This window comes from Ictalurus furcatus, chromosome 4, assembly GCF_023375685.1.
Source record: "Ictalurus furcatus strain D&B chromosome 4, Billie_1.0, whole genome shotgun sequence".
NCBI lineage: Eukaryota > Metazoa > Chordata > Actinopteri > Siluriformes > Ictaluridae > Ictalurus > Ictalurus furcatus.
In genome coordinates, this window is record NC_071258.1 from 35,261,920 (window position 1) to 35,288,456 (window position 26,537).

The 26,537-nt window shown below is 40.3% G+C and overlaps 1 protein-coding gene across 1 annotated transcript in view; it reads right to left on the reverse strand.

The window, feature by feature from the left end:
* Positions 1-9,953: 9,953 nt before the first annotated feature.
* The window catches only part of LOC128606305 (NACHT, LRR and PYD domains-containing protein 3-like), a 34,407-nt gene continuing 17,823 nt past the window's right edge, over positions 9,954-26,537 (reverse strand). Inside the window, exons 7-16 of the mRNA XM_053622340.1 lie at positions 24,157-24,330; positions 22,040-22,207; positions 19,515-19,688; positions 19,138-19,311; positions 18,822-18,989; positions 18,254-18,427; positions 15,690-15,866; positions 10,897-11,067; positions 10,510-10,671; positions 9,954-10,059 (exon numbers count right to left, since the gene is read on the reverse strand). Of these exons, the coding sequence (XP_053478315.1) occupies positions 9,969-10,059; positions 10,510-10,671; positions 10,897-11,067; positions 15,690-15,866; positions 18,254-18,427; positions 18,822-18,989; positions 19,138-19,311; positions 19,515-19,688; positions 22,040-22,207; positions 24,157-24,330 (1,633 nt within the window). The 3' untranslated portion in view covers positions 9,954-9,968. The remainder of the gene's footprint in view (positions 10,060-10,509; positions 10,672-10,896; positions 11,068-15,689; positions 15,867-18,253; positions 18,428-18,821; positions 18,990-19,137; positions 19,312-19,514; positions 19,689-22,039; positions 22,208-24,156; positions 24,331-26,537) is intronic.

The window sequence follows — 26,537 nt, forward strand, 5'->3', positions numbered from 1 at the left end:
TTAATTCATAGAAATGCGTTTTTCACAGTTGTGAAATGACGTCACTGACGGGGGTTATTCACAGTGACATCACAGACCCAACTAATCCATAATGAAATTCATTGTTCATTATTTTAATAAATGATTATTATTGATTTTAGTGACTAGTTGTTGCAGCTCCAGTCACAACTCATCTGGCAATTTTGAATAATTAAATATTCCTTCCTCCCTTTGATTTGACTGTAGGGATTGCAGATATAATCAGAACATCTATTAAAGATGTAATACAGGCAAATCAGTCTGCCCCCAACCACCCAGTGCTGACTTCTAGCCACCCAGCCCCTCTTCTTGACCAAACAGGAGAGATAAAGGGATCATTTACATAGTCAGGAGAAGTGATTTCATTTGTGCATTTATCTAATTAAAAATAGAAAGGCTTGGTATAAAAATGTAGTGATGAATTTATTTGACTTCAAGCTCACTGGGACTAACTTGCCTATTAATACTTGAGATTTAACTGATACTTGAGGATTAAAAGCTTGGACTTCCAAGCTTTTATATTTTATATGTAATAAAATTATAACTTGTTGACACCACAGCTGTTTCTTGCTACCCAATGACACACCTCTGGACTTTTTTGGCATTCTAGGAATAAATGGATGTATTCTAATATTTTTAAATCTTTGCAGAAAAAGTCTGTCACTGACTTCATGAATCCAGTCGCCTTGGATTATGCCCAAAGGTGTGAGGGCTAAAAGAAACTCACCAGGACTTTGATGGACTCCACCTTCACTGTGGAGGAGATGCGACGTGCTCCGTTTCAGGAAAAAAAGGGGGATTGACATTATTCTGCTCCACTAGCACCACTAATTTTTGAACTGGACGCTCAAGTAAAGAAAGTTGCGTTATGCGCTCACCTTTCTTTCCTAAATTACTTTGTCCTATTTGAATTTTGACCTTTCGCACAAGACCATCACCATCTGCCCTTGCCTCAACAACTCTGGCTAGCTTCCACTCATTTCTGGGTATACTGTCACCCTTGACAATAACAACATCCTAAACTTGCACATTTCTTCTGGGCACATGCCACTGTTGTCTGAGGCTTATGCTGGCCAGGTATTCCTTGCACCACCTGCTCCAGAATTGTTCCGAGACGTACTGCACTCTATGCCACCTCTTCTTGGCATACAAATCTTCCCGGACAAATTTGCCTGGAGGCGCGAGGGGCACAATGGACTTCATCGTGAGCAAATGGTTAGGTGTCAAAGGTTCAACACCTTTAGGATCATTGATTGTGTTTGTTGTGAGTGGACGACTGTTAACAATTGACATGGCTTCATAGAAGAATGTCCTCAAAGAGGTGTCATCCAGTCTCCCTTTAGCCTGTGCCAGAACAGAACTCATCACGCTCCTAACCGTCCGTATTTGGTATTCCCAAATGCCTCCCATGTGGCTTGCTTCAGGCACATTCATCAGAAAGTCACATTGCTTTCTTGCAAGGTAAGTTGAAATCCTTTCTTTGTCAAGTTCCATTAGACCTCTCTCCAACTCATTCTTTGCTCCAAGGAAATTAGTACCTTGGTCAGATCGGATTTGTCTTACCGCTCCTCTAATTGCTATGAAGCATCTCAAAGCATTCAAAAATGCATCTGTTGTGAGATCCTCCAACATTTCTAAGTGGATGGCCCTGCAGCTTAGACATGTGAACAACAGACCATACCGCTTGAATTCCTTTCGACCTTGTTTCGTGTAGAATGGCCCGAAACAGTCAATTCCAGTGTACAATAATGGAGGAGATGGATCTACTCGGTCAACAGGTAAGTCTGCCATTCGCTGTTCTTCAGTCCGTCCACGCACCTTTCTGCAAGTGATACAACTCTTGATGTGCTTGGCCACTACCTTGCTGGCACCTATTATCCAATATCCGCTGGCTCTGAGCTCATTCAAGGTTTGCCCTCGGCCTTGGTGCTGAGTCCTTTTGTGACAGTGGTCAAGTATAAGCTGTGTGACAATGCCTTCCTTAGGAAGGATCACTGGATGTTTCAAATCAACTGATGTGGAGGACATTCTCAACCTGCCACCAACCCTGAGCAATCCATTCTGAAAGATAGGGACAAGTTGATACATCTTGTGAGTTTTTGGTAGCTTTGTGGATTCCTGACTAAACAATTTCAGCTCCTTTTCAAAGGCTTCTCTTTGTGCTGCTCTGATGAGCACAAGAGCGGCTTCTCTTCGTTCCTCTACACTAATGGGTCCAGATCTGTCTTTGTGTGCCAGTCTCTGAATCCGAGCAATAATGTTGAGGGTTGTATTCCAATCTGAGTGTCTTGACAGCCTATGGAGGAAGCTGTCTCTTTCAACAGCATCTGTTTTCAGGACTTTGACCTCTGGGTCACCTACAAGAAGCTCTGGGGATCTTTGGCTAAAAACAATTTCTTGTTCCCATAAGAACTTTGGTCCTCTGAGCCAATTTGATTCTATTAGGTCTGCCACCTTGAGACCCATAGATGCGTGGTCGGCTGGATTCTGGCTTGTTTCGATGTAGAACCACTGACTAGGATCAGTAGTGTCTCTTATTTTCTGGACGCGATTTGCAACAAAAACATGAAAGCGCCGGGCGTCATTCTTGATGTACCCGAGCACCACCTGTGAATCAGTCCAGAAAAACTCCTGGTCTATTTTCAGCTCCAGCTCTTCTCTAAGGACGCTACTCACAGCAGCAGAGACTGTAGCTGCAGTGAGCTCAAGGCGTGGATTGCTGACCACCCTTGTGGGTGCCACTCTGGCCTTACCCATGACTAATGCACAATGTACTTGTTCATCAGCAACAATCCTGATATATGAACATTGCCCATAGCCATTGTTGCTGGCATCTGAAAAATGATGCAGCTCAATTTTTCGTATTGTGCTGAGGTGATCAGGAATGAAGCATCTTGGTATTTGAATTTTCTCAAGATTTTCCAGGTCATGGAGCCATGTTTCCCACTTTGGCTTCAGTTCAAGGAGAACATGTTCATCCCATCCTACACCTCGTTTGCACATCTCTTGCAGCACTCTTTTCCCAGTCAAGATGTAGGGAGAGAGAAATCCTAATGGGTCGTATACACTAGCTACCATTGATAGGATTCCTCGCCGGGTGGCTGCCTTTTCATTGAAAACGACATTGAATGAGAACGCATCCGTCTCTATGCTCCACTTCACTCCCAGCACACTCTGCATTAGAAGCTCGCTGTAGTTCAGGTCCACATCCTTCACTGCACTTGCCCGTTCACTCTCTGGAATTGCATACAAAACCTTTCTGTTGTTAGAGACAAATTTGTGTAAGCACAGCTGTCCTTTACTACAGACTTCTCGTGCTTCATTCACAAGCTGGTTGGCTCTTTGAACTGAATCGACACTGATAAGCCCATCATCCACATATAAATTTTTCTGGATGATGATTGCAGCCAATGGGTAATCATTCTCATATTTGCTGGCGAGGTATTTCATGCCATAGTTAGCACATCCAGGCGATGATGCTGCTCCAAATATGTGAACTCGCATCCGGTATTCTTTGGGCTCTCTTGCTGTGTTCCCATTTTCCCACCACAGGAACCTCAAGAAATCCCGATCTTCTGGGGTTACGTGGAAGAGGTGAAACATTTTCTCAACATCGCAATTAATCGCGATCTGATGCTGGCGAAATCTACACAGCACTCCAGTCAGAGTATTTGTTAGACCAGGTCCTGTGAGGAGGTAGTCATTCAGAGAGGTGCCTTCACATTTGGCAGAGCAGTCAAATACGACCCTAATCTTCTCAGGCTTCCTAGGATGATACACCTCATGGTGCGGAATGTACCATGTGTTGCCTTCCTTTGGGGTGGCATTTGTTTCTTCTGCATCACCATCTCTAAAGACATTGTCCATGAATTTGATATAATCTTCCTTGTACTTTGGACTCTTTTCCATTTTTCCTTTTAAATGTTTCAATCTGACTGTAGCCAGCTGCTTGTTGTTTGGAAGCTGAGGACGCTTTCAAATTGGTAGAGGCATCTCCAGATGTCCCTCTTCGTTATGTTGAATTTTCCCATTCAAGAGATGCAGAAATTGAATGTCATCTTGGGATATTGTCTTTTCTCTTGGATTTGTGTCAAGAAAATCTCTCTCTAATGCTTTGATCACAGAGGCAGGGGTGATAGGTGGAAGTTCTTTCACAGAGATGCGATGGCAGAACCCTTCGCCATCCCTTATGTCAGCGCAAGGCATTTTGGCTCCAACTATACTCCAGCCTAAATCTGTCTTGACTGCATAAGGTTCATACTCTTCCCCTGATATCACTGCTTTTGGTTTCAGAGCCCTTGCACAGTCATAGCCAATCAGAAGTCCTGCAGGACAGTTAAACAGATCTGGAATCTCTTCAGCTATGCTCAGAAGGTGAGTCCACCCAGCTGCTGTTTGACGAGTGGGAATGCTATTCTTCTCTAGTGGGATGTATTCTTGAGTGTATGCTGGAGGTAGCTCAATGTACTCTTGTAAATTGTACCCTCTCACCTTCAGACCAACAACTCTGTGACAATTCAGTATTGAACTCTTGTCAGTCATTGTTGACAACTTCAGTTTGACAGGTTCTGTGTGTGCTTGAATTTTTCCACAGACATCATGGTCAATGAAGGTACTGGTACTCTGTGTGTCCAATAATGCATACACTAAAGTCTCTGGACTATTCTTGGCCGCACTAGAGAGCCACACTGGAACAATCATGGAAGTGCGATCACCATTGTCCATTCTCACGGTGCATAAGGCAATGGAAGAATTGTCCTTTTGTGGTAATGCTTCTAGCTTTTCTCCTACAGGGCGTTCTTCATGAAGCGGAGATGGATGACTCCGTCTGCAAATATTGCAAGTAGCCCTCTTTCTGCAATTTTTTGCAACATGTCCGACTCTGAGGCACCCGAAGCACATATTGTTGCTAATGACAATTTTTTTCTTTTCCTCTAGAGGCATCACTGCAAACTTTTCACATTTATAAATAAAGTGATTTTGTTGACAGCACACACAATCTATTTGTCTTTTGGTTTGAGTGGCATGAGAGTTGGCTGTAGAACTTCCTGATGCACTTGAGTCCTTTGCAGTGAAGCTTGATCTTTGAGACACCTTTGTTGACGTTGCTAGAGTGCTGGCTTTGAGACGCTTCTGTTCCTTTCCATTTTTCTCATCTGCTTGTTTTAATGCAAAAAGAGAAGAAACTGGATTGCAAGCAACACGTGCCTCTTCGGCTACAAAGTCTGAGAACTCCTTAAAGGCAGGATATAGCTTCCCTTCATCTAGTGCTTCCTGACTGGGTTGTTGCCCAGTCAGGAAGTTTTTGTAGCAACTTTTGGTTTTCTTGACAATCATCTAAAACTTTTAGACCATGAACGTAAGGTATTGCATTCTTTCAGGAGATGAGGAAATCACTAAATTCCCTTAATTTCAGTGATTCCTTTGGTCCAATCTTGGGCCAGCTACTCAGCTTCCCCCGAATGCTCTTTGAACTATGAAGGGGTGGCCATAACGTTTTTTAAGGGCATCCCAAGCCTGTGTGTAGGCTTCCTCATCACTTCTATAAAATGTTCCTTCTAACACAGAAAGTGCTTCTCCACTGATGTATTTTTTCAAGTAATATAGCCTATGAGCTGGGTTTGTGCAACTTGTTTCGATTAAGGCCTTGAAGCAGGTACGCCATTCAGTGAATTTAAGTGGATCTCCTGTAAACATGAACAGCTCTGGTGCTGGAAGTCTAGTCATTGCCAGGGATTCTTTTAATGCTTGAACTAGCGAGGCTTCATTTGATTTTGGTTCTATTTTGCTTTCAGAACAAAAAGGGATTGAAAGGTCTTTGGGATTCTGGATGCATGAAGTGCTTTTATGCTGCACTGGAAGCTGACTTGGAGACAAAGTGAAGATTTCTCTAGTTTCTCCTATTTCAGCATTCAATTTTAATTCCTCTTCAGCATATACAGTGAGGGAAAAAAGTATTTGATCCCCTGCTGATTTTGTACGTTTGCCCACTGACAAAGAAATGATCAGTCTATAATTTTAATGGTAGATTTATTTGAACAGTGAGAGACAGAATAACAACAAGAAAATCCAGAAAAACGCATGTCAAAAATGTTATAAATTGATTTGCGTTTTAATGAGGGAAATAAGTATTTGACCCCTCTGCAAAACATGACTTAGTACTTGGTGTCAAAGCCCTTGTTGGCAATCACAGAGGTCAGACGTTTCTTGTAGTTGGCCACCAGGTTTGCACACATCTCAGGAGGGATTTTGTCCAACTCCTCTTTGCAGATCTTCTCCAAGTCATTAAGGTTTCGAGGCTGACGTTTGGCAACTCGAACCTTCAGCTCCCTCCACAGATTTTGTATGGGATTAAGGTCTGGAGACTGGCTAGGCCACTCCAGGACCTTAATGTGCTTCTTCTTGAGCCACTCCTTTGTTGCCTTGGCCGTGTGTTTTGGGTCATCGTCATGCTGGAATACCCATCCACGACCCATTTTCAATACCCTGGCTGAGGGAAGAAGGTTCTCACCCAAGATTTACATGGCCCCGTCCATCGTCCCTTTGATGCGGTGAAGTTGTCCTGTCCCCTTAGCAGAAAAACACCCCCAAAGCATAATGTTTCCACCTCCATGTTTGACGGTGGGGATGTTGTTCTTGGGGTCATAGGCAGAATTCCTCCTCCTCCAAACACGGCGAGTTGAGTTGATGCCAAAGAGCTCCATTTTGGTCTGACCACAACACTTTCACCCAGTTGTCCTCTGAATCATTCAGATGTTCATTGGCAAACTTCAGACGGGCATGTATATGTGCTTTCTTGAGCAGCGGACCTTGCGGGCGCTGCAGGATTTCAGTCCTTCACGGCGTAGTGTGTTACCAATTGTTTTCTTGGTGACTATGGTCCCAGCTGTCTTGAGATCATTGACAAGATCCTCCCGTGTAGTTCTGGGCTGATTCCTCACTGTTCTCATGATCGTTGCAACTCCACGAGGTGAGATCTTGCATGGAGCCCCAGGCCGAGGGAGATTTACAGTTCTTTTGTGTTTCTTCCATTTGCGAATAATCGCACCAACTGTTGTCACCTTCTCACCAAGCTGCTTGGCAATGGTCTTGTAGCCCATTCCAGACTTGTGTAGGTCTAAAATCTTGTCCCTGACATCCTTGGAGAGCTCTTTGGTCTTGGCCACGGTGAGTTTAGAATCTGATTGATTGATTGCTTCTGTGGACAGGTGTCTTTTATACAGGTAACAAGCTGAGATTAGGAGCACTCCCTTTAAGAGTGTGCTCCTAATCTCAGTTTGTTACCTGTATAAAAGACACCTGGGAGCCAGAAATCTTTCTGATTGAGAGGGGGTCAAATACTTATTTCCCTCATTAAAATGCAAATCAATTTATAACATTTTTGACATGCGTTTTTCTGGATTTTCTTGTTGTTATTCTGTCTCTCACTGTTCAAATAAACCTACCATTAAAATTATAGACTGATCATTTCTTTGTCAGTGGGCAAACGTACAAAATCAGCAGGGGATCAAATACTTTTTTCCCTCACTGTACATTGTATTCAGCTTCCATAGCTTCAAGATCCCTTTGTTCTTCCATCAGTTTTAACTTCTCTTGCTGAGCTAGCACCTCTTTTCTTTGTGCAGATATTTCCCTTTCCCTGTTAAGTTCAGCACGTTTCGATGCCAAGCGTGCCGCCGCCTCTGCCTTCTTTACTGACACTTGACTATCTTGCACACTACCCACTCCAGCTCTTGACACAGTTGACCCATAAATTGACCTTGCGTTTTCTCTCTGGAGTAATTTCGAAAGAGTTTCCTTAACAGCTTCGGCATTAAACTCTTTATCAGCTTCTGCGTAATGCATTTTCAGAATTGTAGTTATTTCAGAAGTCAATGATGTGCAGATATCCATTCCCCTTCGTATATCTTGGGCTGGTGTGGTCAGTGCACGTAAGCTCTTATATTCCTGCTTTAGTTCTGACTCATACTTTTCCAAGGTTCTTATCATTTCGCCTAAGTCTGATTTACAACATTCTTCCTTTAGTTTAGTTCTAATATACTGAACCTCAGCTTTGAAGTTTACATATGTTAACATGAACTTTCTTTCCTTTTTTGTGCTCTCCTGTTTAATGAGCTCAAGCATCTTTTCTGTTGGATGTTTTTCTCTTTCTGACCGCCTCACTGCTTGTTCAGCGCCAGGTGTTGGTTCCTGGAGCCCTATCCTATGTACTTGGAGATCTTTATTAATTTCAGCTAACCGTTCTTCAATTCTTTGTTTCTCTGAGGTTTCAAATTCAGTTTCTAATTTCTTCTCTAATTCTGTTTTCTCGTTTTCTAGAGCCTGTAGTACTCCTTCTAGTACACAAACATCTGGTGTGCTTTGATCCATTTTAGTAAACTATTTTGAAACAAAACTATTGAAATATTAAATGATGAAAGGTAAACTAGAATGACCAGGAAAATACACACTTTCAAATGATCAAACAAGTACGTTATATACACACTGTTATTCAACTTACAAAACTATTCAGATGCAGTTCTCATTTTTCCTTTGTTTCAAATAATAAATTGGAATTGCAAGAAATAACAATTTAAACAAAACTGAGAAATGTAAATGTATAGTCTGACCTGGAATCCAGATGTAATGAATGTTCACAAACTCAACTGTCCAAAGATGTCGCATTGTTGCTTCCCTGTGGCCGTTCTTGGCAGCTGCAGCACCATCTTCTTCTGGGTTCCACTTTCACACTGAACTGAAGCTCACGAGGTCATGTTGGATGAATGCCAGGATGGGTAGGCAGGTCTTTTACGTTGAGTGCGGGACGGAGACTTCACGAGGGGCAGGCCCGTACAATATTCCCTGGGATGCTGGCGATTGTTGCTCACTCCGCAAAGGCTACGTTGTCCACGTCCATGGATGGCGATGTTTTCCTCCACACCAAACAATACTTTTTCACTGCAGTTCACGAAGCAGTATGTTCTTCACTGTGGCTCGTGGCAGCAGGCCACGTTTTTCACTGCTTTTCCAGAATAGGCCTACGTTCTTCTTCACTGCCTTACCAAAGGCAGTAGGCCACGTTTTTCACTGTAGCTGCTCCCAAACTTATTCTTCTGGTCAGATTAAAACGTACGCTTCAACTGATGTTTGTCGTTTCTTTTATTGCATTCCTTCACAACTTAAGCGCATTCAATCACCGTCAAACACCATCAAACACTGTCAATCACCATCAAATACCATGAAACACCATCAAACACCGTCAAACACCATCAAACATCGTGAAAAACTGAAATAAAGTACATAACACATTCTCACATGAGCATATTGTACATAAGCATGTTTTTAAGAGTACACGAGTATTCATTCATCTTGCTCACATCAAACTAGCATTAATGGCCTTAGGAAACATTTGCACTATTACATTACAATACAAACATGAAACGCACGACATCACAAACCAACATACCGTGTGCGCCTTCCGACCAGAAATCTAGGAGTAGCTGTAACGCTTTACTGTTTAATTATTCTCTTCTTTAGCACCTAACTCCGTGTACAGCGTAGCACCAAAAACTGCATGCACATTTTTGCACTGCTATTAGTTAGGCTAATCACATGACCACAGTAACTTAAATTAAATGCAGCTCACTAGTTTAACCTGTAGGTGTCACTATTTCTGCAACCCTTGTAAAACAAAACTCACATAGGCAAATTATTATTAATATTTACATTGCATTATTGTAATAACAACAACATAATAAATAAATACTTTAAAGGCTTAAAGAAAGAAAAGACCCATACATGTTTTCAGCGACAGCTACAGTGACTGTCCCACTGCTGCCCTGGTTCTGCTGAGTGTAATCATCATCCACGCTGCTTCCTACATTACTGTAAACACTGCTTCCTACATTACTGTACATGCTGTTTCCTACATTATTGTACACTGTTTCCTACATTACTGTAAACACTGCTTCCTACATTACTGTACACACTTTACACGTTTTCTCTCTGGTGCGTCTAGTACTACTGTGAAGAACAGTTTCACTCATGTGGATTTCATCATATCTGTAAAATCAAAACAGAAAAATAGTTTCAGCACTGTACCCTGTATCATTTCTCTTAGCCAGAAGCTATAGTATATCTGTATTTTATTATTAAAATCAAATATCTCAATAGTTCAACTACATAAACAGAAGAAATATGGCATAAAAGTAGAATAAACATGAAGGATGAGATTAGAAGTGCAGTGGTATTTCTGTGTAGAACAGAATCAGATCAGGTCAAAGTGCACTTCTATTAAATCAGATGCTCAGAAAGCTATTAGCATGCAGTGACGAGTTACTGTTGGGTTTAATTCTGATCCTAAATACTGAAGGTATATTCTGTGTGCTTCTGTCAGTACGATTACCAACATGCTGCTGATTTCCATTTACATTACTTTTACACAACACTCTTACACTTGCATTATATTCTACAGAAACTACACATTCTGTACTGTGTGTTAAGTTTACCGACCGTATCTGTCCTCCTGAACGCTTCAGTAACTCCTCGAGTTGTGTGACTGAATTTCCCAGTTCATTATAGCTCAGATCCAGATCTTTCAGATGTGAGGAGTTTAACTTCAGAGCTGCAGTCAGAGCAGCACAGTCTCTATCTGTTATTCTGCAATCTATTAACCTGCAGAGAGAAAAGTTTTTAGTTTCTTTACCTCACAGGATTAAATAATGATGATGTAGGCATGTATGTAACAATGAGATGCAGAAATATAATAGTAAAGTACTTGTCTACATTCTTATTGTGTATTATAAAGATCTGTGTACGGTCTGTGAAAGACAACTCTAAAGTGTAATCCTGAATCATTATAAAGCTTCATTCAGTGTGTTTCATCACTGAGTTACTCACCGCAGTGTCTCCAGTTTACACTCGTGTTTCTTCAGTAGATCACAGAGCTTCTCCACTCCTGAGTCTCCTAGTTTACACCCACTCAGATCCAGCTCTCTGATGTGTGATGGATTTGTACAGAGAGCTGAAACCAAATCAGTGCAGGATTTCTCATTTACACTGTTACGTAATCTGCAGAAAAGGAAACAGTGTTTATTCCAACATAACATCGGTTCATTGGAACAGACAGAGCGTGAGATGTAACGCTTGCTAGAAAAGTCTGATAAATTACTTCCAACAAAGTTAATTCTATACAATTCTATATTATATAAAACAAATAGATTTTCTAACCCAACTGCATTATGTGTATATATATATATATATATATATATATATATATATATATATATATATATATATATAGTCCCCTATGAAACTATTATTTCATATTTCACTATTATTTTTGCCGTAGGTTGGAGGTTTTAGACTGGACAAGTCAATCGCCAGGCCTTATAAAGCACTGAGAATGAAAAGAAATTCAGATCAGGAGTCGGGAAAAGCAGATGTAGTGTCTGGGCCGTTAGTTTTTATTGGAAGTCACCTGGCAGAAAAGTAGGTTTAACAACCAGAGAAAGATAAAACCTCACTTTTATATTTAACTGATGCTTTTATCCAAAGGGACTTATAACTGAGACAGGATACAGCTGAGGGGTTCCTCAAGGACCCAATGATAGCAGCTTGTTGGTGCTGAGATTTGAACTCACAACCTTCCAATCAATAACCCAATGCTTTAACCACTGAGCTTCCACCGCACTACTTCATGTTAGATTTTGTAAAGCTTTTTATTCGGTGTCTATGTTATATGTGAAATATACTTCCCAGTACTGCAAAGCACCTCAATGCTATAACTACTGCATACCTCTCACTACTTGTTCCTAATCCCACATCCTCCTCATCACCAGAGTTCAAATACATCTTTATTTAAACTTTATTACTGATAATAAATCTAATCTAGAGAGCAAGTTAGACACGTTAGTTAGACATTACTAGCTAGGACTGGTAAGAGCTTTGTTCTGGTTAGTGCTTTTTATTATAAAGCTGTTTCATCACATCACTGAGTTACTCACCGCAGTGTCTCCAGTTTACACTCGTGTTTCTTCAGTAGATCACAGAGCTTCTCCACTCCTGAGTCTCCTAGTTCACACTCACGCAGATCCAGCTCTCTGATGTGTGATGGATTTGTACAGAGAGCTGAAGCCAAATCAGTGCAGGATTTCTCATTTACAATCCTCCACAATCTGCAGAAAAGGAAACAGTGTTTATTCCAACATTAGAGAAATAAAGGATATAGAAATGACTGAAGTAAGAACACTAACACATTTCTAAATCTCTGGTTTCTGTTCTTCTATCTTATATTCTTTCTTCTGGTTTTTACCAGACTCATAGGGCTGAGTGATAACTAAAATAATAATTATAACCATTAGGGGTTTAACAGTATTTCTGCTTTTCAGCAGACCCATTTCACACACACACACACACTCACACACACACACACATACATACACACACACACACACACACACAGACACACACACACACGCACACACACATACACACACACACACACACACACACAGTCAAGTAAACTTGTGCTAACAGCTGACCCTTGACCGCGCCCCCACCCCCACAATCACATATACTATGCACAGTTGAAAACGTTAGAGTGTAAAATAAATAGCGGAATGAGACGAGCAGATTTTTCCAGTTTGTCCGGTAAACTTTATCATTCCTGGACACGTCGGCCAGCACCAACATTTCTTAGTGGAAACTCTGATATGACAAAGCGATCAGTTGATAGATATTACACATGTCACACTGTATATGAATACTGACATGAGGCTGTGGGACAAACATTTTTAGTAAACAAGGAAGAGCAGAAAATAAACACCACTTTTTAGAACTTTTCTCTTTTCCTTTTGAAATCTTTACAAACAGATGGAAATAAATTCCCTGAGCACTGGCAACAGTGTAAAATTTCCTGCCCAGTGTTTTTAACAACACAACGAACAGGTCAACACAGTTCTACTGTTCATCACACACATGATAAACATCGTGTTTATACCCTTCAGTGCACGGTTTATGCTCCCGCCCCTTACAGAAGGGGTTTATTACTCACTGTCTCATTCTGTCAATAAAACCTCTCAAGAAATGTCTTCTTTTTATTTTATATGAGAGAGTGAACTTGTTTATTAAAGCCAGTTTAGTTGTAGCGCTGTGTAACAACTAACCCCGCAGTATGGAGGTTGTACTTAAGCCTATCTAACACGTGCTGTGAGTTGGTCACATGTTACAAAACGCTGCTACGTTGTAGGCAAGAAGATGGAGATTAAAGTAATATAAGGTTGGAGTCTGTAATTTACACACAGCTCAGAAACCGAAATAAAACCCTTTTTGACACAGATTTGATGAGAACAAGGAGAAACTTTGCTGCAGATCGTCACTCGTAAATGTGGTGATGTGGTCAGAAGTACACGCTGCTCGACCTTGTGTAATAACATAAAAAGACCATGTTACATTTTGCCCTGCGTTACGTCGTTCCCCGCTCTCCCCTACAATAATCACACCTTAATGCTGGTGTTTACGTGATCAGTTCACACTCTTAGAAATGTAAAAACAGAACATTAAATATAATTTAAGAAAATGAAACATGCTTAAGCTGTTACTGGTGTGACTCACAAGGGGCGTATCCAAAGCTCAAAGGGGTGTGTCTGAAGCTCAGGGGGCGTGTCTGAAGCTCAATGGGCGTGTCTGAAGCTCAAGGGGGTGTGTCTGAAGCACAAGGAGGGGTGTCTGAAGCACAAGGGGCGGGTCTGAAGCACAAGGGGCGTGTCTGAAGCATGGGGCTTTTCTTATTCTGATGTTATTTACTCTGTAAATTATTTGTATTTACTACATGTGTTTCTGAGTGCTGCATTCTCCACTACTGAATATGAACTTCACAATCACTGCACTGGATATTCTGTGTGCGTGTGTGTGTGTGTGTGTGTGTGTGTCTGTGTGTGTGTGTGTGTGTGTGCATGTGTGTGTGTGTGTGTGTGTGTGTGTGTGTGTGTGTGTGTGTGATATTAACTCCAGTGTATTTTACATGTATTTGACAGAATTTTCCAGCTTCTATGTGCAGATGAATGTAGGATCTAATGCGCTAGTGTATTTTCTTCTGGAAAAACATCACACTCAGGAGAAATGTTTTTTATATCCCAGTACCGTCTCCTGATTCCAGATAAAGAGAAAGTTACTTACTCAGAGGAGGAAGTGTAGGTGTGATTAAGTTTAAATGTTTACAGTATTTTTGGTTAGTTGCTGTGATTTTATTTGTAAGATGTAAGTATGAAGGCTATAAGGCTGAAGTAAATATAAATAAAATGTAAAAATAATTTGGGTAATATTAGATGTAAATTTCTTTATTTTTAATAAAATTTTAATTATTTTCTATATTTATTTAATATCATAAATTTAAATTTACGAGATGTTTTCCTTCCCAAAAAGAGTGATTAGTGTCTGTCAGGGATTAGTGCTGATTACGTGTCAGTCACTGCAGATCAGACATTATCACTTTAGTAGTGCAGAGACAATGTATGTCACTGTTAGAAGATTTGTTGTCTTGCGGTTTGTTTTCTGGTTTAAACTCCGATATAAAGCACCGAGAATGAAAAGAAACTCAGATCAGGAGTCGGGAAAAGCAGATTTAGTGTCTTTCTATATTTTAATCTTTATTACTGATAATAAATCTAATCTAGAGAGCAAGTTAGACACGTTAGTTAGACATTACTAGCTAGGACTGGTAAGAGCTTTGTTCTGGTTAGTGCTTTTTATTATAAAGCTGTTTCATCACATCACTGAGTTACTCACTCCAGTTTCTCCAGTTTACACTCGTGTTTCTTCAGTAGATCACAGAGCTTCTCCACTCCTGAGTCTCCTAGTTCACACCAACTCAGATCCAGCTCTCTGATGTGTGATGGATTTGTACAGAGAGCTGAAACCAAATCAGTGCAGTATTTCGCATTTATACGATACCATAATCTGCAGAGGGAGAGAAGAAAAGATAACTAGTGCCTTATTAAAAATGAAATATACATGTATAATGTGTGTTCTGTGGGGTTCAAGTCTGAGTTAGTCATTATGGGTTATTGGGTTATTAATAATCCATTTAGAATGAAATCTATAATTCAATAAAATGTAGATATTTCCTTAATACTTTCTGAACCCACTGTATATACCTAATTGTCACGATCTCGCCAGCAGATGGCGCTGCGGGGGCAATGTGCACGGAGAGCCAGAGGGCGCGCACATGCACGAACCAGAACGAGCACATGCTCACGGGTTACGTAGGAACTATGGAGACTTTGTCTCCTCCTTGTTTGTTTCCTTGGTTGTTTTTCGAGGGTGTGTATTGATTGTTACCAGCTGTCAGCATTTGAGGTAAAACCCCTCGTCACGCAGTATTAGATGGTAAATGTGTAATTGTGCCACGCGAATGTCTATGTCTAGTTTCATGTTTAGACCTCGTTTCTTGTACATTGACTTTAGTTGTAAATAAATACTTGAACCTGCACTTGATTCCTGTTCGAGTCCGTAGCGTAACACTAATACACTGTAGTTTTATAATAATATTTATAATCATTTAAATATATTAATACATATTCAGAAAGTCTTTCTAAATGAATTATAAATGACTGAAGAATATTAAACTCCTAAAATATTATTAGTGTTATAATAAATGTGGACTATTTAAAATGTACAGGTTAATTACTCACTTTAGTTTCTGCAGGTTACATTTAGGATTCTTCAGGAAATCACACAGATTTCTCACTCCAGACTCTCCTGCTTCATTCCTGTTTAGATTCAACTCTCTCAGGTGTGAAGGATTTAAAACCAGAGCAGAGGTCAAATGTGAAAAGTCATCTTCTGTAATACTGCCTTTATCATACAACCTAGAGAGAGAGAGAGAGAGAGTGAGAGAGAGAGAGTGAGAGAGAGACAGAGTGAGAGAGAGAGACAGAGTGTGAGAGAGAGAGAGACAGAGAGAGAGTGAGAGAGAGAGAAAGAGAGAGAGAGAGATCCTGATCTCTGGTTACTGTCTGTGTAGTGTTTTACCGGTTCTTCTGTTTTCTCCCACTATACAAAAACATACAGAAAGGTGGATTAGCTGCACTATATTGCCCCCTAGGTGCTCACCCTGACCAGGATAAAGCACTTGAATGAAGGAATGAGTACACACACTCACAGCCTCACCAAAACTGGGCAGAAGATTGGAAAAAAACACCAGGTGATGGTTTCCCAATCCTCATCTGTCCAGTTTGGGTGAGTCTGTGTCCACTGTAGCCTCAGATGTGGTCTTCTGCTGTTGTAGCCCATCCTCAAGGTTCAATGTGTTGTGTGTTCTGAGATGCTTTTCTGCTCAGCATGTTTGTAGAGAGTGGTTATTCATTATTTGGTTATACTGGTTACCTTCCTATCAGTTTGAACCAGTCTGGTCCTTCTTCTCTGACCTCTCTCATCAACACGGCGTTTCCACCCACATACCTGACGCTCACTGGATGTTTTTTGTTTTCTGCACCATTCTGTATAAACCCTAGAGACTGCGGTGTATGTGATCTCCCAGCACTTTCAGAAATACTCAAACCAACGACCATGTAACAGTCAAAGTCACAGAGATCACATGTTCCTCCGTTCTGATCTTTGATGTGAAAATTAACTGAAGCTCATGATCTGTATCAGTATGATTTCATGCATTGTGCTGCTGCCACATGATTGGCTGATTGGAAAATTACATGAATGATCAAGTGTATAGGCGTTCCTAATAAAGTGATCAGTGAGTGTATATAAAACAAGGCATTTTTTTATATTATTAGTACCTTACTGTAGTCTGTACGAGTTCCACCTGAGTAATGGACACGGTCATTTACTTCAAGGCCAGTCCGTGTAGAACATTAGTCTATACTCATTTTTGCAGCTCTATAGCCGTGTATACTTCTGGTATTTTCTTGCCACAGGCTTTTCTTGACCTGGTAACAGGTGTATTTGATTAAAAATCTTGTACAGTAGCACTACTTGTATTGTTCTCCACTTGATATATCAATTTGCTTGTATTTCCTCATTTGTACGTCTCTGTAAAAGCGTCTGCTAAATGAATAAATGTAAATGTAAATAAATGTATTTGTGACATGAGGATGAATTAAAAGGAATAGATTATGGAGCGTTTGCAGCTGGGTTATACAATCAGATCAGCAGTGCAGTCACATCTGCATAATAAAATATTACATTTCATACTGATATTTTAGCAGAACTAGCAGTCTCATGACACTTGTGTACTATTGAGAAGACGACAATAACAGCAGCACATAAGCCCTATTCAGATTGGATTAGTTTATCAGGGGGACGCCTGTAATACAGTTTTACACTGACTACAGGAGGAGTGAGATTCTAGCAGGTTTTATTTTCTACAAACCCAGACATTGTCATAAGATCATGCTCCGTTCACAACATGGTGTCCAAGCAGTCAGAGAAGTGGAGAAGACACGCTGGCTCTTATTTCAGTTTGGGATGAACCAAAGTTCAGCAGCAATTTGAAAATACAATAAAACAATAATCACAAAGTATATGAGAAGCATTTTCCATTCAGTGACTCGGGCAGTGTTTAATATCTCAGGGAGGGGCTCTGATACTCTAAATACAGCAAGTAGCAGCAGTCCGACAGCTTTTATTTCCAATAGGAGGTGACATCTGCATAGAAAATCACAGACGTGTATCTGGACTAAAATGATCAGATGAGTGCTGAGTTTGGTGAGAAACAGTACAGGAGGTAATTCAGTCTGGAGTCTGGAGTCACAGAGGAGCTCCTGTAAAAGAGGAAATTACCCCAGGACCTCATGTACATATAATCCCTCCAAATAGGGCTATACTTACATCCTACCCTGCTCCAAGGCCCCGCCCACACATACAGTATATAGATGTTTTAGAAAATGTATTTTTTCTCTGCACATTGGTCTCCCGTCCACAAAAAAGGTTCTTCCAAGAAATGTATTTAAAATGGAGAAAGAAAAACTATGTTAACTCTCATCTTCAGTGAGTAGTTTATGGAGCGAGTGAAAGTGAAGTGTGATCATGTGATCCTGCTGAGAGTGCACAGACAGAACGACACTCGCACATGGAAGCTTCAATTCACAGCAGCTCACACTCTCTTAATAATCTTATTGCTAATAATGTTTCACACGCTGAGGTTGGCCATTGTGCTCTCTGTTAATGACACACTCCACACACCAGCTAATTACAATAATGCATGGAAATACAGATCTATATGTTTATAGTTGTTCCTTACGTGAGTTTCTGCAGTCTGTAATGTGGATCCTGCAGCAGAGCCGAGAGATGCTCCACTTTGACGTCTTCAGGTGTCTTGTATCTCAGATCCAGCTCCGTGTGCAGTAAGGGGTTTCTTCTGAAAATGTTAGTAAGACACTTGTAGGCTTCCTCTGCATCAGCACTTTTCAACAACCTGTAGAGAAAAATTATATCAGCAGGTTAATAACTGTGTAATGAGAGCAATAAGGAACTGATTGTTATGTGCTTTAGCTGTGCTTCAGTTTGTGTTTTCAGTGTGTATCCTTATCCAGCTATATCTGTTACACAATCAGTGCACACTAATCCTCATTTCTTAATAAAATATTCATTATCAGTCTTTACTGTTACTGTTTATAACTGTTCAAGCACAAAACTCTATCCAGCGCTGTTTCCTGGATAATCAGCAAACCCACTTAACATTACAGTGTCATATAGTGACATCAAATCATTCAAATTAAATCATTCAGCAGAATTAATCATTTTCTAATGCTAAATGCTAAAGTGATAGAAATATAGCTGTTTATGGTTATCTAGATCTTTTTTCTCACCTCAGTGTCTCCAGTGTACAGTGTGGATCCTGTAGTACATCAGTGAGCAGCTTCACTCCTGATGCTCCAGGGTCGTTCCCTCTGAGATCCAGCTCTATCAGGTGTGATGATTTCAGAGCTTCAGCCAGAGCAGCGTATCCTTTCTCTGTTATACTGCAGTCTGAAAGTCTACAACATTTGATGGCATTACTAACAGTCTGCTGTCTGATTAAAGCTTTATATTGTATTATTTTTCCACATGTAGCCTGTGTTTGGATTCTACATGTAAAGTCACAAGCTCTTATGCAAGTTTTAAACAGCAGAACCAGATCCTCACCTCAGTATCTGCAGGTTACAGGGCTGATGTTGCAGTAGTGCACAAAGCTTCTGCACTCCAGAGTTTCCACATTTATTCTCACTCAGATCCATCTCTCTTATGTGTGCAGGATTTGAATGAAAAGATGAAGTCAAAGCAGAACAGCCTTCTTCTGTAACACCACAGCCCTTTAGCCTAAAGATAACGGGTAACAGTGGAAAGAAAACCTTCACTTTAAGCAACTGTTTTATCCCAAGGTGGATCAGTCAGAGAGTTCACATGAATCATGCAGTGGTCAGATTTAGTAAAGTGGTAAACAAAATATAAAATAACCACATTTTATCATGCATAAAAATAAGAAATGTACTTTTATATTAAAATAACATTCCAGTACACACATGAGTCTCTCAGGTCTGCAGTGTGAATCCTCCAGTAGAACAGAGAGCTGCTTCACTCCTGAATCTCCTTTTATTTTTCCACTCAGATCCAGTTCTCTCTGCAGTAAGGGGTTTTTACCCAGAACCTCAGTCAGAAAATCACAGGCCTTCTCTGCATCAGCACTTTTCAGCAGCCTGCAGCAGGGGGACAAAAGTAAATTACATTAATAGCACTTTCAGAGTTCATTTTCTCTTTAGTCTCGTTAATACTGCAGACAAATCCATTAGCCATGGTGTTGAATCTGCACTAGACATAGCACAATATCACTTTCTACAAGCTTTTAAGCTTTAAAATTGTTGATAATTAATCAACATAATTAATGCACTTTATTTAAAGGTTAATTCATGCAAAAACATAAGTGTGTGTCGGCAGTGTGTGTATAAAACCACATTTTTTATATTCCCCATAAATCAGAAACAGTGTCTCAAAATGAGTCGTTCACATTTTCTATCCAATGTGACGTCACACTGGAAGAGGCCCCGCCCACGACTGGTGACGGACTCTGCTCTATTAGTATAGCCCCTCCCCCTGAGTGAGCTGCACACAGTGTGCCATGTTCTCCGTGCTGGAGCAGCTACAGTGATGAGAAGAAGTATTCTGTATTTGGCTGTAAGAATGAACATGAGTCTTCATGTACTCCCGGCGTCAGAGCCACTGAAGACGTGGAGAGGTTTTATTTTTAAAGGAAATGTGCCACAAAAATGACCTAAATTTGTACATGTTTGTGTGAATCATTTCACACCAGACTGCTTTATGAACGAGGGTCAATACAAAACAGGATTTGCTGAAAAGTTTATTCTCAAGCATGGATCAGTACCAACTGTTCGTGATCCAGCTTCATATCCAGAAGACGTAATTATCACACTTTATATTTTCTGAATGTTTCCAAATCGCCTTTCTGAAAGTGCTTGTTAGCAGATTCCATGGCTAACGCGGCTAAAGCTACCATCGTCTCTGATTGTATTCACAGAGACCAGAGCTATGTCCTCATTTTTATTTGTAACCCGAAAACGCTTACTGTCTGTAGTATTCATGTATAAAGGGTTGAACACTGCTATTTTCAGGGTCCGTCATACTGGTTCTCCTGATTTTTTGATGCTGTAGTATCCGAAGCACAAGCTGTAATGGCATAGCCCTTTTCTGGAAAGGGGGCAGGGAGCAGCAGCTCATTTGCATTTGCAAGAGACACACACAGAAACGGAGTGTTTTTGCTTCTACCCAAAAAGGTCATTTACAGCATGGTCTAATAAATGATCTGTGAGCTGAAACTTCACAGACACACCTAAGACTTATATTACATCTTGTAAAAAGGAGCATAATAGGTCCACCTTAAGATGGTCACATAACACTACCATACTGAAACTGTGTGTATGTGTGTTCGTAAATGCGTGTGTGTTCGTAAATGCGTGTGTGAGTGCATGTGTGTGTGAGTGCATGCGTGTGTGTGTGCATGCGTGTGTGTGTGCATGCGTGTGTGATCATGGCATACAAACAAAAATGAGGCATAGTTTTGCAGCATTGCATGCTCTCTGTATTTGCATGACCATCCACACTGGTGGTATTCTGGCACAGAGAAATGTAAATGTTGAGGGGCAGGTTAGATTAAATCAATTACTAAGAGATATAGTTAGGACCGCAGCTCTTTTACAGATTTCACTCCATTTTAGCGTAATATTAGAAATACCCAGAATCCCCCCCCCCCTTTTATTTATACCATGATGAATTGGAAGATCTGTAGAAGTAATTTATTTTCTAACATTAATGGTGTTCTGAATTAGTTTGTCATAATAAATCAGATAAAAATACTAAGAACCCCCTCCGTTGCACAAATTGGTATCGCCCAACTATTTCCTCATACCAGAACGCTTGTTTAGTGCAGACGCCTCACAGGATTATTAAATAGTGACTGAAAAACACCAGTCCCATCTTTAACAGTGAATATGTGACTCTGGGAAGCTGCCTTCTAGTCAGAGATTCAAAGAAAAGCCATAATTGTAACCTGCAAATAAATGGAAAAGGTTAAAATGGGTAAAAGAACACAGACACTGGACAGAGGATGATTGGACAAAAGTGTTATGGACAGACAAATCTAAGTTTGAGGTATCTGAATCACAGAGAAGAACATTTGCATGGTGCAGAACAAATGAGAAGATGCTGGAGGAGTGCTTGATGCCATCTGTTAAGCATGGTGGAGGGAGTGTGATGGTCTAGGGACGCTTTGGTGCTGGTAAAGTGTTAAATGTGAACAAAGGAATCTTGAACAAGGAGTTCATCATTGTAAATGCAGATTAAAATGAAGGTCTATCCCCTTTTAGAGCCATGACTAAAGCTGCATCAGAGCTGAATTGGTATTTAGTGGCATTGATGGAATTGTTCATATTAAAACAGTCAGTTCTATTTGTTAGTAGTTATTGTAGTGCATCAAAGTGGACTTTCTATTGAAGTAATTATTTCCACTCATAAAAGTGAAGTATATATTGTTCACCTCAGTGTCTCCAGTGTACAGTGTGGATCCTGTAGTACATCAGTGAGCAGCTTCACTCCTGATGCTCCAGGGTCGTTCCCTCTGAGATCCAGCTCTATCAGGTGTGATGATTTCAGAGCTTCAGCCAGAGCAGCGTATCCTTCCTCTGTTATTCTGCAGTCTGAAAGTCTAACAGGAACAAATATCTGTTATTATTTCATCTTCAAAGCTTTGAATATAACATTTTCTATCTGTTAAGCTTTAGTTTAAGATGAATTTCTGAATTCCCCCTACCAAGAAAAATGAATGTCTTTATATGAAGCCTTTAAAGTGATCCTCTATTTTTATTTGACTGAGAAAGACTGTAAAACAACCAAAGTGCTAATGATGTACTCCACTTTGCCAAACATTTGTTTTTTAACTTAGTGTCACCTTGCACCTACTTTATTTGTTCAATTTCTTCATTTGAGGTAAAGTAGCTCCCTCTTTATCTTGAATCAAGAGAGGCTATAGAGGCATTAAAAAAGCTACTCCAAAACACGGTACAAGCAAATACACTAACATTCTAGCTGGAACTATTAACACTCTCTCTCTCTCTGTGTGTTAAATAAAATCATCTCAGCTACTGGGAAGTTCATATTTGGAGATCATATTTTGAGATACAGAGAGCTGTGGGTCTTTAGCCAACAGCACAGTTAGCCCCTTAATTGAAACCAGCAGGATTGCCAAACTGTTATCACAAAGTTTGAAGCACACAGTTGTACAGAACGTCTCTGTATGCTGTAGATTTACAGTTTCCCTTCACTGGAACTAAGAGGATCAAACCTGTTCCAGCATGACGATGCCCCTGTGCACAATGTGAGCTCCATGAAGACATGGTTTGTTAAAGATGGAAGAAGGTAGAAGAACTCGAGTGTCCTGCACAGAGCCCTGACCTCAACCCCACTGAACACCTTTGAGATGACCTGGAACCCCAACTGCACCCAAGACTTCCTCGCCCAACATCAGTGCCTGACCTCACTAATGCTCTTGTAGCTGAATGAACACAAATCCCCACAGCCACACCCTAAAATCTAGTGGAACACCTTCCCAGAAGAGTGGAGTGCATTATAACAGTAAAGGGGGAAACATCTGGAATGGGATGTTCAACAAGCACATATGGCTGTGATGGTCAGGTGTCCACAAACTTTTGGCAATATAGTGTATGTGTGTTACTGAGTGTCATTTCCTAAGTTCCTAGCTCCATAGTGGTTCTTGGTTTCGACTCTCATCTGGTTCCCATTTTTGTGTACGGATGATATTTTTATAATGCTGCCTAACTGTGTACCTACCACTGCTTCAGACTTTGACCATGTTTTGGGGATCACAAATAAACACCATGTTGATTTTAGGCATTGCATCCAGAATCTCTACACACATTACAGCTAGATTTGAAAAAAATTAAAAAATGTGTTCACACCACAGTAAACACGTCTGGATGAACAGACTTAGAAAAAGAAGAAAATACTCCGCCCTTTTCCAATGCCTGAATTTATCGGGGCTAATTTCACTCATTTTAATGCAGTTTTGGAGATGGAGGTTGAACGTGTGCTGAGACCTGCCCACCAGTGCACATTAGCTGTCTTGACCACAGACCTTATGATTAATTAGTTATGTTTACTTTTGTTCCATTATAATGCACAGCTTTTGATTACAAAGAGTCTAATAGATCACAAAAACATTGCCATTATTAATTCTCCATTATTGTACTTTTATAATGTAGAATGTTTAAATTGAGACACGACATATGGACGTATCATATTAAATTTGAATTTTGTGTATAGTTACACCCCAAGTAGTATGGATGCAAATCAGAATTAAAGTGAAAATTATGTTTGAACATATAGAATTTATTCAGCTATCTAACTATAAACCTGAAAATCCAAACACTTCATTTGTTCTTCGTTTGAGGTGTAAAGGGGATTTATACACAACTTCAGATAAAGTCAAATTTAGCATTTACACGTAGCATACCGCTATACAGATCTAAAAATAAACATTTCTGAAATTATTTTTCCTCTTTATTCTTTGTGTATTAGTTAAGTAAGCAATAATCAAAGCTTCAGATAAAGTCTACTGAACAGGAGAGAAGAACTGACCTCAGTTTCTCCAGTTTACAGTTTGGACTCTTCAGTCCAGCACAAAGCAGCTTCACTCCTGAGTCCTCCAGAGGATTACTGTTCAGATCCACCTCAGTCAGCTTGGAGGATTCTGAGCTGAGAACTGTGTGTAAAGCCGAGCAGCTTCTCTCTGTCAGGTTACACTCGCTGAGCCTGAAAGGAGAAAATGTCAGAGGAACTCAGAAAACATTGAGCTGTTAGTGAATAAAATCACTGCTATACACAGTATGTTCACGGTATTACTACAACTACCACAGTGTTATGATGGTGATAAGAGGTCGGGTCAGTATCAGGGATAGACTGATGCAGTTTTTTCAGACTGAGTACTAGTACATATTTTGTGGTACTCGGCTACACCAATACTGATCCTGAAATGAGAATCCTACTTTATCAGTATTTATTATTAATCAATCAGGGAACATTTTCTTTCACTCTCTTTATGCTGGTTGCTGCCATGTGCTGTTAATAATGAACTCCTAATGAGTTTTGATAATTAAACAGTATATTTAATAGACAGCGTGAGGGAGAACTGAACCATGACTCGCTAGCAAGGTATTGACCTGGCAAAAGGAAGTGTGTGTCTCAGTACTCAGTGCTCGCTCTCTCTCTCTCTCTCTCTCTCTCTCTCTCTCTCTCTCTCTCTCTCTCTCATATGATAATTATTCAGTCTGCTCTGATACTGCTCTGTGTGCTCGTGTCGTTCTCTCTATTAAACACCAATTATGGTGACTAAGATAAGAAACCACAATATTCTGGAACGTTGATCTCAGTGTACAGTCAGAGTTCAATACTGTCAGTGTATTACATGTTTGTGTAGTAACTAGACGTCACCTCACAGTCTCCAGTTTACAGTCTTTATTCTTCAGTACTGCAGAGAGCAGCTTCACTCCTGAATCCTGAATCCTGTTCTTACTCAGATTCAGCTCCCTCAGGGTGGAGGATTCTGATCTGAGAGCTGTGAGCAGAGCTGAACATCCTTTCTCTGTCAGATTACACTCACTGAGCCTGAAAGCACAATTAATCACACTTAACTGTGGAATTATGGGTAGAAAATATCCCATTAATATTTAATATGTCTGTGTTTGGTGTGTATTTATTTCTCCTCAAACTACTCATTACTACTGAAAAGATACTGAAAACAAACCATTCATCCTTTACATGTGTAATTAAAGTTTCTAAATTAATAAAGAAATAAACTCCTTACTGAAGTTTGTCAGGTCTGCAGTGTGGATCCTTCAGTAGATCCTTCAGTAAAGCAGAGAGTTGCTCTACTCCTGAGTCTCCTTCTATTTTCCCACTCAGATCCAGATCCGTCTGCAGTATCGGGTTTATACCCAGAACTTCACTCAGATGATCATAAGCTTTCTGTGCATCAGGACTTTTCAGCAACCTGTAGAGAGAGAAAGAACAGAGAAATGCTAACACTAATTATATTTACACCAATGCAGTGGTACTTTTATTTAGTAAATGTCCAGTCCACAATGGTGGAAATAGTCTAACACTACTCCTAAACATTAGTACACTTACTTCAGCACTTTTCTTGCTTAAAATATCTTACTTCGGTTTATAATTGGAATTAATATTGGAATAAAATGAAGTAATTAAAAAATATTAAAAGTCCATGTAAGCGTGTACGTGTGTAGTGCACTTGGGGCAGAGGAGGATTAGTAGAAAAGAATTGTACTGTATGTAATGTACACGTGGCAAAGTGTTTGTTCTTCAGAGATATGTACTGATCAGCTATACAGTGGTGTAAACAGAGAAACTGAAGCAGTCTGACCAGTGTTACTAATCAACAGAAATTACTCAGAATTTAAGGCTGGATTTTACAAATTCTGGGAAAAAAACTCACCTCAGTGTCTTCATTTTACATTTTGGATCATTTATTAAATTCCTGAGCTGCTTCATTCCTGAGTCTCCAGGGTCGTTCCCTCTGAGGTCCAGCTCTATCAGGTGTGATGAGGGGTTTGATTTCAGAGCTTCAGCCAGAGCAGCGTATCCTTCCTGTTTAATATTACAGTCTGAAAGTCTGGAGGAAGAGGAGAAATGTTTAGTTTAAAAACAGTAACATGGGCTCCTGTGTGGTGCAACAGGAAAAGCGCTCGCCCTAACATCACGAGACTGAGAGATTGAACCTCTGTAATGCACAGCCATCTGTGGACGGGAGCCAAAGGAACAAAACTAGCCATGCTCTCAGGATGGGAGGGGCATACTGTCTCTCCCCTGTCAATCACAGTGACACTAGCCAATCGTGGGCATTTGTGAGGTCGTGTATGCGGAAGAGGGCAGATAGCACTTTCCTCTGAGTGTGTTACGCTGCCTTATGACGCAGCATGAGCAGCAGTTTGAAAAGATGTGGT